Raw genomic sequence first — 14,778 nt, 5'->3', positions numbered from 1 at the left:
TTCTTGTAAACAAACGACATTGAATGGAACTAAATACTTAAAACTTTGAACTTTCCTCTATTCAGTGATGTACCATATGTATCTCTATCTATTGTTCATTAAAAATAAATATTTAAAATCTGCTCCTTCTTTTTGAATAACCCCTGGTATGTAATATAAATTGTTACTTATAACATATATATCTATGTTATAGGTTTTTGTAACTGTAACAAATTGTTTTTTACTATGAAAACAATCTACATGATAAGTGATGTCTGTTATTAAAACTGCTTTGGAAAATCTTTTTGTATTGTAATATAAAATTCTGGATCCAAGGTGGTAATGATGTATAACATATTTTTAGCATTTTTACTTGATTTTATGTGGTGTGTCAATAGCAATATTTGGAGTATGGTGAGGAGTATCCGTCAGTAGCAGTATTTTTGTGATGTGTCTCTGTCTTGTAGTTTGTGAATGCAAGAGATAGATAAAATTACAAATTAAAAGTACTAAGGTCAGGTAGATCTTATATTTTTATTTTATCGTAAGCTGCTTAGTGGACTGATTTCCATGTTTTGGTGTAAATTGCTAAGGGCTGGTTCTCTCCTTATCTTAAGGATGCTGACGATGTTTCAAAATGCCACTTGGGGATATCTTGAACAGTTCCATCTGCTTCAAACTTATGATTAATGCAAGTAATGGCAAATCATGTAATTATTAGCAGATTTCCAAAGAATTTGGAAATTGCTACTGTCCCCAGTCATGTTTATATGTGTATGTGTGTATGGAGAAGATTCTTTTTTCTGCCCTACCAGACGCAATCTTAACTGATTTTGATGAAACTTAGTGGGGGTCATTTAAACCTTTTGGGAATAGCCCTATTGATTTTCAAGCGAACTGGTTCACAGGAACCAGAGTTAGAGCACAAAAATGGGGTTTTTGGGTATATTTTCAATTTTTTTTTTCATTCTACTGTGCACAATTTTTAACCGATATTGATGAAATGGTAGGATGATGTAAACCTAGTAGAAATAGAAAACCCGATTTTCAAGTGAATCGGTTCACAGGAACTGGAGTTAAGAGGTAAAAGACTGAGTTTTTGGGTATATGTTTTCAAGGTTAACGAAAATCAGAATCCACCCTTCTGACACACTTAACTGCGTAAGAGTTTTTTTATCTTCTCCTTGAAACTCTCTAAATTGTTTACTTCCAGTAGTGCTTTACGACAAATTTCCTTTTTATGAAGTTTAGTTTTAAGATCAGAATTTTTATAGAATTTGTTTTATCTGGTAAAGAGCAAAAATAGTTATGGATTGTAAAAGTGAGTATACATTTTTTTTTTGGACACTTATTTATAGTTGTCCCATTAATTGATTATTAAACTTCTTGTTATATTAATCATTTTTTACTGAATTCTGTCCCCTTATTTGGTGCTTTGTCAAGATTTGAACTGTAAACTGATAATCTCTTTTGGAAATATTACTATCAGTTTCTTCTTTAAGAAGATTTTATATTTTAGAAAGGTTATATAATAATAAAGTGTTTATTCACTTTGGCAAGTATAGGCTGACTCTCAGTTGTAGTTATTTTATTATCTTGTATCATTTTTTACTTTGTTTTTAGTCTTCAGTATCAGTTATAGATTATAAGGTATAAGTTGTTTCTTTATAAAATGCTATTATAAAAACAGATTAATTAATAAATTAAGTTTATACATTACTAGGGATAATTATACCATAACCCTTTCCCAAGCTTTCAAACATGTAAATTTACTTTGTTTTTGTATGTTTGTTTGAGATATGGGTGAAAAAGACATCAGATGCCTCTAAAGTAAGGATATACATTTCACAACTCAGCAGAGGGAAGGTTTCAATAAAAAGAAGAGCATCATGAAAAAAAAACTTATTTTTATAATATCTATTATTTATTTTTTGTATAAAAAAATATGTTTATATAGATATTTAATATCTAATGAAAAAAACAAACAAAAATATAATTTTATGAAGTATTTGACTGTTTATTTATTTATTTTATAAATTATCTCTTTTTTCAATGTACACTAAAACTCTGTTGCAATGTATTTCATGGGAATGAAAAAAAAAAACATGTTATTGGGAAAATATAACAGAAACGAAAAGATCAGCGTCGTGACTTCATATGCATTATTGTTATACATATTCTTATTATTGTCTAAATTAATAATCTACTAAATTGCAATATATGAAAATAAACTAGAACATATTGTTTTCTCTTCCTGGCAGTTCCTGTAATCTTCTGTTAACAGTCGATTGCAAAAAAATTAAATTATATTATTTTCAAACTTTTAATTAATACTGGAAGTTTTGATGTTTTATATTGTATTAATATCCAATAAACTATTATGGAAAGCATATTTTTTACAGCAGGCCAATCACTTAATTTTCATTAATTGTATATAAAAATATGCAGCAGATGGAATTAAAAAGAGTACAGCACCATTTTTTGGGTGTTGGTTATTCTGGGATTTTTTAAACCCTGAAAGATGAAATCGGGCTTCTCTTTTAAAAAAAGTGTATAGTGGGTCAGTGAATCCTTGGTTAAGTCTTTAGAATGGACACATTTTCCCTAATCAGCTTCCTTTAACTCATTAACATTGTTAAAATATGAGGCTTTTATTTTAATTTGTAGGCTGTGCTTAGACATTAACTACAAGAAACGCTTGACTGCTTGGATAATCTGTGCTGATTTATAGGAACTTAACATGCAGTTTAGTTTCATAGGTTCATAACATGTGATGTCTGCATAGATTGTTGTGTCTTGCACTGTACCATTTATACACTTTTTATCTTTTGTAATTCAAGGATGTTGATTTTAAAAATACTTCTCTGGGATGTTTTTTCCCAGATCGTGAACATGAATAGTAGTGATATGTAGACATCTGATAATCCTTTCTGAATGTATAAAATTTTACTTTAAAAATATGTATTTATAAATTTTGTAATCAATTCTTTGTGTAAAAGAAAAAATCTTTCTATGATAAGAGTAAGAGTACATTATCCATTAGCTGCACTTAGCTAATTTTCAATTAGATAATGATAAATTTTCCTTTTATTAACACCCAATACCCAGTATGACTGGTTCCTTTATTTTAATAGCCATCTATAAATTTGTTGATTGTTCCAGAGTACTAGAATAAAAGAGGGGTTTTAAGAAGTTTTTAACCCTCAAGCAGGCACGTTGGGCATGCCAGCATGTAAGGTATTAGTAAGCTAGGAGGGGGGCTACCTTTCTAGTAAATGTTACTATATCTTTTACAATAGCCAGCCATCTGAATATTTTTTTTAGAATTGAAATAAACAATATTTTAATACTGTTGGGGTTATTGTATACTCTGACATGCTATTTTTCAATTATTTAATTTTTATTTTTGTTTGATTATGTTTGTTTTTGACAACTTTATCACATATAGTCTTACTTATTTTATTAACATTTACAGTGTTATTTACCTATATAAATATTAGCATTTGATTACAGACAGATGAAGAATATATTTATTTTGGCGAGGGTGAAATTACAGACAGATGACAGTCAGATCATATTGAATTTGAACAAGAAAGGGTGCACAATTTCAGATCCAGTTTTAAATTAAATTAGTGATGTGTAATTATAGAGTAAAATTTGAAAATTTTCAGGGCCAAAATGAACTGCAAAAAGTGTAAGTAAAGAAGTTCATGCAATTCAACAAATTTATAATTACCGCAATGAGATTATGAGTTGTACTAACTCTTACAGAAAAAAAATACAGCAAAAAAATTTGAAGTGAACAGCAGTACAAACAGCTGAGACAAAGATATATTCTTGAGACACAACCAGATTAGAGATTTTTACGTAAGTAGGAATGTTCTATTTGATGGTTGAAAATCACAATTATGTGTTAACATTTTTGTCAAAGGATGGATCTGATATCAATAAAGGTTTAAGAGAACCGAGTAGTAGAAGTTGGCAGCATTTAGGATGTTTTTAATGAGTCATGAAATTTCTAAATTCTTAAATTACCTGTTGTATTTAGCTAGTGCATATGTACAGAGATGTTTTTCTTTCTTTCAGTGTTTGAAAAACCTGATCCATTTCAAAGCCGGTGCTGTTTTATTCAATAAATGTAAAAAAGCTAGTTATTACCTTATATGTAATGTTTCTTAAACAGTTATTGTGCGATTTACATTTTGATTTTAAAAATACTCTATAAAAATTAGAATAATAAAAAAAAAGTAGAAAATACATATAAAAAACAAAATGAATGTTTGGTGAACCTAGTATCTCGTACCTGCTAGTATTAAAATTAAAATAAAACTAGCAGTTGGTCGAGATTATATGTGTTTGTTATATTAGTGATAATTTTTACTTTTAATTTTGTTTATTTAGCAATTCATATATTTTCTTTACCTTTATTTCATACATTGTTTATTTTTAAGAATTAAATGGCCTTTTTGTTTTGGGTAACTGTTCTGATCATGTTTGACCTTGGTTCACTTGATCCATCAGGCTGGGGCAGTTCCTTTTTTTTACCTAGCATTCTTACCTCTTCTTAATAAAATCTCTAATGTCTAATACTGACTAACTAAAAGTAAAGAAAAATAATTGTTTTTGAGATACATAACCAAGGCCAGAAAAAGCAACATTGACTCAGAGACTGTTGTTAAACTGACTGATTTTTAACTTAAAATTTCACTCTTGTACATAATATTAAGTTATTTTTTCATATAGTGTGGAAAGTTGTATGCATTGTCTCATTTTATTTAGTACTTCACTTTCATTTTTAAAAATTTTTTATGGAAGTATGTGGACCTATTAATAAACTTTTTCTCACTTAATATGTGAGGTTGTAAATGTTTGTAGTGTGTCATACAATATATGGAGTGTTAAAAGAACTCCGTAGTCAAAAAAAATTGTAGTGCAATAATGGAATCAGTTAAAAGCATATGATTTTCATATTTATGTTTGTTATAGTATTAAGGTTTTCATTGTAAATATTCATTATGGTTGGCACCACTGTGTATCCGGTCAGCAGTCTGTCAGTCATGATGACACCGCAGCAGAATCATGCTCAGTGCATGATTTTGTTTATCAAAACAAGATTGGTTATCACAGTTCAGTGTAGTTATCGATGTGAATATGGTAATGCCACGCCTATAAATAAAATGATACTTATAAATAATACTTAACATCATGGATGAAAATGAGAACTAACTGAAAAATGCCACGTTTACAGATGCGCATCAGTAAATCATTCCACATTAGCGTGTCAGTAAATCGATTCAGTTGAGAAGGAGTTGGGGATCAGAGCCACCACATGAAATTATCAAACATCAGCGTGACTCTCCCAAAGTCGATGTTCAGTGTGGACTGATGAATGACTGTATTGTGGGCCTATTTATTTTTGCAGAAAGCGCAGTTAAACCTATTTTATAAGATATGCTCGAACTTTCCACATCTTTACACAGATTGATGATATTGAAGAAGAAAAAGGATTAATTTTCTTTCAGCTAAACAGTGCTCCACCAGATTACAGCAGTAGTGGAAAAGGAGGGCTGTTCAGAAGGCCACCGAGGAGCCCAAATATGATGTCACTAAATTTCTTTTTGTGGGGACATGTGAAAAACATGGTTTATTCGGAGAAAATCTGAAAAGAGCTTGATTACCATCTGGATGTGTGTATTTTTTATATCAAAATATATTAAACAGAAAAAAACTTCAGAATTTACCATTTAAAGATAATGCTATTTAAATAATAATTGAAACAAGTTGTTTTATAAACACTCTATGACACTTATATACTTATATGACATTCTACATGCACAGGGTTTCTGAAAGAGAATTGTATCATTTGGTGCACATTTGTACAGTGTGGCAAATGCTATATTACATATTCTGTTTCTAGCCACATTTGCTGAAATCTCTGGAATGGTCATTGAATAGCTTCCACTATCTTTTTATGAGGCAAAAAATTCAGTGGCACTAGATGAATTTATGGTAGCTAGGAACTAGACCCTCCTTCATTGATGAAAAAATTATGATTCTATACATCTCTAACCTCGTAAGTCAAATGTTATGCACTGTCCTATTGGTAGGAACCTGGGTTGTATTCTATTCTTCATCAGTTCATGGGAAAGCAAACAGTTAAAAAATGTCCATGTAGTTTGTATTTGCAGTTTTCTCTGTAAAGAAAAACAACCCTGTAATGTTTCTGTAACAAATTTCACAAAAAAATTTGTACTTTTAGAGAGTCTTCAACAAATTTGTATTGCATTTAGTTTCTTAACCTCTAAATTCAGAAGTTGTGTAAGTTATGTAATCATTGACGTTAAAAGTTACCTCATTTTTGTGAAAATATAGTATTAAGAAATTTTCATCAGTGCTTACCTTGCCTTGTATAACAACTGAAAACTTGACTGGTACAGTAATGATTTGATTTTGTCTCGATTGAAAATATGTTTAATATCATGAAGAGTGGATTGAGGAATACCAAGCTTTGTACTATAATGGATGATTGATGTATTTGAATTTTAATATCGTCAAATCAGCTTGACATCTTCTTTGCTAATTTGTGACCTTTCAGAAGATTTATTTGTTTTCTGCTGTATGTGTTACTTATGCATACATTTCTAATTGCAAAAGCTACAACAAATGTGCTCTCTAATTTCTCACTCATTCCCTGACCAGATGTAGGAGAGCAGCTGCCAGCATACTCAAGAGCAACGTGGATAGAAAGATGGAGAACAGGGGACATAGGCTGACATCTCTATGAAATTCAACGAGAACCTACTGATGTGAGACTATACTGGAAGCTGCTGAGGGCAACTGCCACATTTGCGACTAAAGCTCACATTGGTTACATCATAACTGGTTAGTATGTTCTTTGATTCCACATAAAGGATTCCTCAATCTGCAGGGATTGCGGCAAGGATGAATCGCTAGAGCACATTATATTCAGGTATTCTCCAGGAATCAGTGCATGAGAAGCTGTCAGAGGTCAAATTACAGAGGAGGGGACCTTTACAACAATTCTGAAAAATAATCAGTTTTGGGCAGTAACTGTTGCGACATATCATGGACATTGAGCCATCAGCATTACCTGATGCCAGATGCTTGCATATAGAAATATAGACAGTTTTGTAAACTTTGTTAATTTTGGAGGATGTGCCGGATTGTTCTGTTCATCATCAAATCATGATGGGGCATCCAGCTTGTTCCATATTCCATTAGAAATGTAGTGTTATGGAGGGGGTTTGTTACTCACCAATTGCTTAGTTTGATGTTTGTCATAATGTAGTGATGCTTTAATTGCAGAGAAATCCACATCATGGTATACTACAATCTGTTGCTGTTGTAATAATTTTCCTTCAGTGCAGAATTTTTGACATTTTTCCCGTACATATATATATATATATATACTGTTAAATATACTGCATATATTATATACTGTTAAATAAACCACATAGTAAAGAATATTGAGTAAGGCATATTTTACCTTGATTTTTCATGATATATATTTATATGGAAAAATTGTTAAAAATTCTGAACTGAAGGTGCATATAAAAGCAGGTTTTTTAAAGAAAGCCTGGATCTTAAACTACAATTCTACATTATTTCTGCCTGTATTAAGGCATTTGTCACATCATGTGATCATCTTCTGCAAACAGTTTCATAGAAATCTGCCGCCTGAGAAGATAGCCATGGTTGAATGCCTATTTTCACATCATCATCAGTTGTAGTGTTGACCACTGAGGTACTGTTTTAAATACAGGAACAAATGGTTTTACATGTAGTCACTGGCCCCAGGTCAGGACTATAAGGTGGGTGATCGACTTGTTCCCAGCAAATTGATACAATGAGATCTTTGGTGTGATGAGCCATGTGTGACCAAGCATTGTCATGAATGAAGCAGTATGACTTGTATTGAGTTGAGCATGCCATGTTTTTTGTTTTGGATCGCGCGATGCAGTTGAGTCAAGGTCTCACAATATGTCTTGGCATTTATAGTTCACCCCCAAGGAAAAAATCAACAGACAAATGCCCCTGTCTATCCCAAAACGTGCACATGATTTTCCAGGCAGTCATTGTTTGCTTGAATGTGACTTTCTTGAGAGATGTATTTCCATTCTATGGACGGTTTATCTGATTCTGGTGTAATGTGAGATGCCCATGTCTCATTGCCAGTAACAATTCAGCTTAAAACAGATTGCTGTTTTTTATTGCTGTATCTTGTGAGAATATTCAAAGCACAGGCTAAACATTCATTTTTGTGCAACTCATGTCAGCATTTTTGGTACCCAGTGTGAGTAGAGCTTCCGATAATTTAAACATACCGGCACAGTTTCATAGAGATCACTTCTTGAAAGTGAAGGGTATTCATTACATAGTGATGAAATCATAAACAAACTATTCTCATGGACTTTCCATTAACTCTGCACCAGGTCGTCAGTAATGACAGGTGGTCACCCACTCCATACCACTTTGTGTGCATTTGTATTCCCTCTTTAAATGCCCTAACCCAACGTTTCTCAACCTTTCAATATTTGCGACTCAATTTTCAATCATAATTTTCTTCGTGCCCTCCCTCTCATACAATAATAATGTATTTTGACACTAAAGCTATGCTATGACCTTAATTACCAACCTTAAAAATGGCCAAGAAAATGTAAATTTATTGATATTTGGCAACACCGATCCACTGCATTGACAAAACTAGAATCTGTGCCTTTGTATTGCTCTCTGTCTTTCGTCCACCATATTGGACATTCTTGCAGCTTTGCGAGAAGTTCTGATTTGTCTTGAACATTCTGGAATGTCTGCGGAAACATGTTTAAATGCTGTACCTTGTTCAATTCCAACTAGTCTCAGTTGAGTCAATCCTTATATTGCTATTGAATCTGTTGTGAATGTGTATGTTGTAATTTGCATGTTAATTGCAATTCACAGTATTAAATATTCATGGCAGTAGATTTATACAGAATCATGGACAAATTTTTAAGTGTGCATAAGTGAGCATTAAATGATATTTAATTCCAAAAATTAAATTCCAAAAATAAATTCAAGAAAATATTCTCAAGAATACTTAAATTTTAAGTTTACCAGTGCTGAAGTAAATGAAGAAGAAGGCCCCTGTGTCATTTGCTCAAAAATTTTGGCAGCAGACAGCATGAAACCTAATTAACTTAAACAACGTTTGGAAACGCTTCATAGTAAGTATGTTAACAAACCCCAAAAATTGTTCGATTTAAAATTAAAATCATATGAAAAGCAAACATCATTTTTAAAAAAAACTGTGAATGAAATAGCTTTACTTGCCTCTTACAAAGTATAATATAAAATAAACAGAAGTAAAAAGCCTCACAATATTGGTGAAGAGCTTATTTTGCCAGGAAACTATGTTTGGAGATAATTTTGCCAAACAATTGCAGTCCATACCTCTGTCAAATGATATTGTTGCCTATTGAATTGGTGTTATAGCCGAAGATGTACAGCATCAGCTTTTCAGGAAGTTGCTTGACAAATTGTTTTCAATTAAGCTACAATAATTCAATTCAGCAACAGATAGCAATAAAGATGCTTATTTCATTGCTTATGTTCGATTGTGTGTTGGTATGTCAGCAGTAGAAGAACTACTTTTTTGCAAACCAATAGAACTCAGAACTACAGCACTTACATTATTTGATATCTTAAATGATTTTATAAACGAGACAATCATGGAGTGTAAAAATTGCGTTGGAATATGATGGTGCTTGTTCAGTGTCAGAAGATTCCAAAGTATATAAGCACTTGTGAAACAAAAATCTCCACAGTGTGTCTGCATACATTGCATGATCCACAGAGAAGCTCTGGCTTCCAAAGAAATTAATCCTGGTCTGAATATTGTAGTTGTAGTAAATTATATAAAAATGAGACTCCTAAAATCAAGAATCTTTTCTGCACTTTGTAAAGACATGGGTGCAGTACATTCATTTTTAACATTTTATTGCGAGGCAAGATGGCTATCATGTGGGGAATTTTTGCAATATATTTATGAATTAAAGAGATGAAATCGTTATTTTTCTAGAAGAGGAAAACCGACCAGAAGCCAAGAAGTTTCAAGATGGTTTATTTGTGATGGAATTGAGCTATATGGTCGACATATTCAAGAAATCAAATACTTTGGAATCTTCAACTCCAAGGAGCAAGTACACATATGTTTGATACTAGTGATAAAAGTTAATGCTTTTTGTAGAAAATTGGAATTGTGGAGTAGAAATTTAAAGCAAAAAACCTAGAATGTTTGCAAATGTGGATGAATGTGTTAAAAATTACAAGGCTGAAGAACAACATGTAAAAGTTGTTTTTGTAACCATTGAAAATCATTTAGCCATGCTGGCAAAGAATTTAAAAAAGTATTTCTTGCTGATGACAGCTTGGTAGCTAGTTACGAGTGGGTTAGGAATCCATTTCAAAATACTCCCGAAGGGCTCTCAGCTGCTGAAGAAGAAATATTAATAGACTTCATGGCAAGTGGCGATATCAAAAGACAGTTTAGTAATAAATCCCTCCTTGAATTTTGGGCAGGGGTGGATGATGAGTTTTCTGCACTGAAAACAAGACTATTTCGTATACTTATTACCATTTTCAACATCCTACCTTTGTGAAACTGGATTTTCTGCAGTGGCTGCTTTCATACCCCTAATAATAAGTGTTCTGCCCAAAGGCAGGTTTTCACATGGCTGCCGTCCATTCTGCTCGATTCTGTGCCATCCATTTCATTTTATAGTAACTTGCTTCCCCTTTTATATTGTCTACCAACTTCATTTGTTTCCGGCCTTTTGCTTTCCTCCCCGTTATAAATCCCTCCAATGCCGTCACCAACAGGCAGTCACGTCTCAGCCAATGTCCCAACCAACTGCATTTTCTTCTTTTGATAATTGCCCTTTCTTCTCCCACTCTACGAAGCACTTCCTCATTCCAAACTCTCTCCATTCAGCTGATCTTTTCCATCCTCCTCCAAACCTACATTTCAAAGGCCTCCAATCTTCTCTTATTTCCCTTCCTATTAGTCCATGTCTCTGCCCCATAAAGGGCCACACTCCATACAAAACATTTCACAAGTTTTTTCTTTAGTCGCAGATCTAGTTTGCTACATAGCACTCTCCTCATTTTACTGAATGTTTTCTTTGCCCTAGCAATTCATACTTCAACTTCCTGATCACACTTCATATCTTCCTTAATGATGCACCCCAGGTACTTGAAGGATGCCACTTGCTCAACTTTATTTCCCCCAATCCTAATCGTTGCCCTTTTGGTTGATTTGCTAATTACCATGCTTTTTGTCTTCTTTACATTTATTTTCATTCCATACTCCTCACAGGTTTGATTTATTCTTCTCAACATTTCATTCATCATGTACTCTATCCTCCTTCCTCCAGTATCTACACCCGTATTACCAGTTAGACTCTTTTCAATTATTGCTTCCAGGTAATGGTTGAACAGAGTCGGTGACATGCAACATCCCTGCTGCATCCCTCTCCCAAGTCTGCTTTCCTTCAATAACTCATTCCCATTTTTTATTTTTACCGTCTGTGACAAGTACAAATTTCTTATTAATCTCCTTTCCTTCCAAGCAATTCCTTTTTCCTTTAAGATTTTTAGCAATTTATCCCATTCCATTCTATCAAATGCTTTCTCCAGGTCTATGAAGACCACATATAAATCTTTTTGTTTTTCAATATATCTTTCTCCGATCACTCTTATTAACTGTATTTCATCACTTGTTCTCTTCTCCCTTCTAAACCCAAACTGCTCTTCCCTAATGGTCTCTTTAGTTTTCCTTAAAGTCTCCCATTCAGCACTGTTAGTAGTATCTTAGCTGAATGCGATATAAGGCTAATTGTCCTATACTCCTCACATTTCAATGTATTCTTCTTTTCGATTGGGACCATAATATTAGTGATGAGATCTTCTGGCCAATCACCACTCCATATATCAAATTACACAGGCTTGTTCTACTTCTCCCTCCATAATGTAACAACCTTTCTCCTCCTCACATACTTCTGATTCATCTTCAATTCCTAGGATTTCTGGCCTTTTATCTGCTTCGAAAAGTCCTTCCACATATCGTTTCCATCTACCTAGAACCTTGTTCTTCCCATCAACCACCTCCCCATCTTCTGTCACTTTTTCCATTCTAGTTTTACTTTTCCCTTTTTAAATACCAGTTCCATAACTACTCTATACTTCTCTTCAAACTTCCATACCCTTTTCCAATTTCTCAATATCTTCACACCTTTCCATCAACAATGTTTGCCACGCCCTTTCTGGCTCTCTTCATAATTCATTATTTAGTTTCCTGTACATCTTCTTACCCTCTTCTGTTCTGACATTCTTCCACTTTCTTCTCTCATCCATTTTATCAAGCATCACCTTGGTAACCCGTTCTTTCTTTATCCTCCTATTCTGCTTTTTTACCCCTGCATCTTTGGTGGCATTTGTTAGCTCCTTCTTCATATATATCCATCTTGTGTTTGGATCTGTGTCCTCTTCCCTTTTCTCTCTATTTACCAAATAATTCTTCTTTAGCCTTTCCCTCTTGTCTCCATTTTTCAGTACCTCTCTACTTAACATCTCTTCTCTTTTTCCTTTGTTCATTCTCTTCATCCTCATCCTTAACTCTCCCATCACAAGATTATGGTCCGAATCTATATCTGCACCTGGATATGCTTTTGAATTTTTTAAACACTTTCTATAACTGTTTTTTTATCATAAAATAATCCATCTGGTAGCTCTCCATTTATTCTTGATGTCCATGTGTATCAGCGTCTCTTGTGGGTTTGGAATAGTGTATTACCAATTACTAAGGGGTTCTCCTTGCAGAAATCCACCAATCTTGTCCCTCTTGCATTTCTTATACCTAACCCAAAGTCTCCCACAACATTTCCCTCTGATCCTTCCCCTACCATCGCATTCCAATCTCCCATCACTATAATGCAAGCTCCTCTCCTTTCCCCATATGTCAGTTCCTGAATCTTATTATAGCATTCTTCAGTCTCCTCATCTTGATGTTGGCTTGTTGGCATATACACTTGTATTACCACTAGATCTTTTCCTTCGCCCTTTAATCTCAACATCAATTTTCTTTCATCAACATATCTTACTCTTTCTAAACTGTCTCTCATCTGTGGGCTCAGCAAAATTCCCACTCCATATTTACCACTCCTTTCTCTGCCTAAATAAAAGATTTTGTACCCTCCACTCTGTAACTCCCCCCTTCCTTCCCACCTCACCCAGCACATCCAACCCATTCTTTTCCATTTCTCTTTCTGCATTCTCTAGCTTTCCTGCTTTAAGTAACGTCAAAACATTCCACATTCCAATTCAAATTTTATTTGCACGTGACTTTGCTGTTTCCCCCTCCCGGAGAACCAATTGAGGGGAAGCTTTAACTCTGAATTCTTTAACATTGAGGACCATCATGTGTGTTCCTGGGGAATATTATAAAATGGTAGTCTCCTGTTGCTTTCCACCTAGGTGTATGGCTGCCCAACCATATTAATAGGCTGCCCCTAACATGGGGAATAGATCCTTTTTGCAGCTGCCCCTAACCTGGAGAACAGATGCTGCCTTACCAGTGGGCAAATAGTAGTCACTAGAGACCCTCACTATGTTTAGACCATGGATCAACTTGATTTACCAGGGTGTGGCCGCCTGTAATCCTTTAGCTTTTTTGGAGCCAAAAGTGAGAGTTGGCTACATGTGGGAACCAGTCTTGCATGACCATCTTGTGATGTGGTTGTCATGTATAGGAAAGGTGCTATCTCTCCATGCAACCCATACACCCCTCATATCCCTTGGATTTAGGAAATTAATTACAGCATGTATTTCACAATATGCAGCTGTTACCAACACTGTTCTTAAAAAAATCTTGTTTATGTCATTATATAGTCGTAATTTGTATTTGTTATTATATACAGGTGCTTTAATTGCACAGAAATCCACATCATTATGGTTTGCTATAATCTATTCCTGCTGCAATCATTTTCCTGTATGCTAAATTTAAGATTCATAAAGCAGACATGCTCATAACACCTCTTAAAAATTTTATTAACTCATCCACTTTTCAGTTAAGTAAATTCCTATAAAATATGTTAAAAGAGTACATTGAAATTTAGAACAAATATAATTTAAAAAGTAGCTACTAATTAATAAATATAATTGATAATATAAACATAAATAATACAACTGAACTTATAAACACTCGATATAAAAGACATGTATATAAATATTGACACTGATAAAACCATAAATATAGTTAATAACACCTTGACCAAATTAAAAATAGATAATATAATACATGAAATGATAAATTTATTAAAATTACGTATTAAATATACTTATTTTAAGTTCAATAATAAATGTTATCAACATGAAAAAGGGATCACCCCTTTCTGCTATTATGGTGAACAACTTTATGAATGAATTAGAAAACACTATTCGACCTGATATAATTAACAAACACCAAATTATATTATACAAAAGGTATGTAGACGATATATTAATTATTTATAATCAGTAACTTAATAATGAAGAGGATACAATATTTAAGAAATGAAATCTTTAGATGATAATATTCAATTTACTTTAAACTGGGAAAATAACAATAGGATTAATTACTTGGATAAAAGAGTTAATAAAAATTTTAATAATAATAAATTTGACATAGATACATACAAAAAATCAGCTTAACAAGATATTATATTTTAATTCCTTTTATCCATGGAATAAAAAAATAGCAACTTTTAA

At 33.1% G+C, this 14,778-nt stretch overlaps 1 protein-coding gene across 1 annotated transcript in view; it reads left to right on the top strand.

The window, feature by feature from the left end:
• The window catches only part of LOC142323947 (sin3 histone deacetylase corepressor complex component SDS3), a 38,391-nt gene extending 36,404 nt beyond the window's left edge, over positions 1-1,987 (top strand). The window contains exon 8 of the mRNA XM_075364349.1: positions 1,777-1,987. Coding sequence (XP_075220464.1) covers positions 1,777-1,872 — 96 coding nt within the window. The 3' untranslated portion in view covers positions 1,873-1,987. The remainder of the gene's footprint in view (positions 1-1,776) is intronic.
• Positions 1,988-14,778: the final 12,791 nt, after the last annotated feature.

Source organism: Lycorma delicatula, chromosome 4 (assembly GCF_047948215.1).
Source record: "Lycorma delicatula isolate Av1 chromosome 4, ASM4794821v1, whole genome shotgun sequence".
Lineage (NCBI taxonomy): Eukaryota > Metazoa > Arthropoda > Insecta > Hemiptera > Fulgoridae > Lycorma > Lycorma delicatula.
The sequence above is the reverse complement of the archived record's forward strand: the minus strand, read 5'-3'. Positions and strand labels throughout refer to the sequence as shown.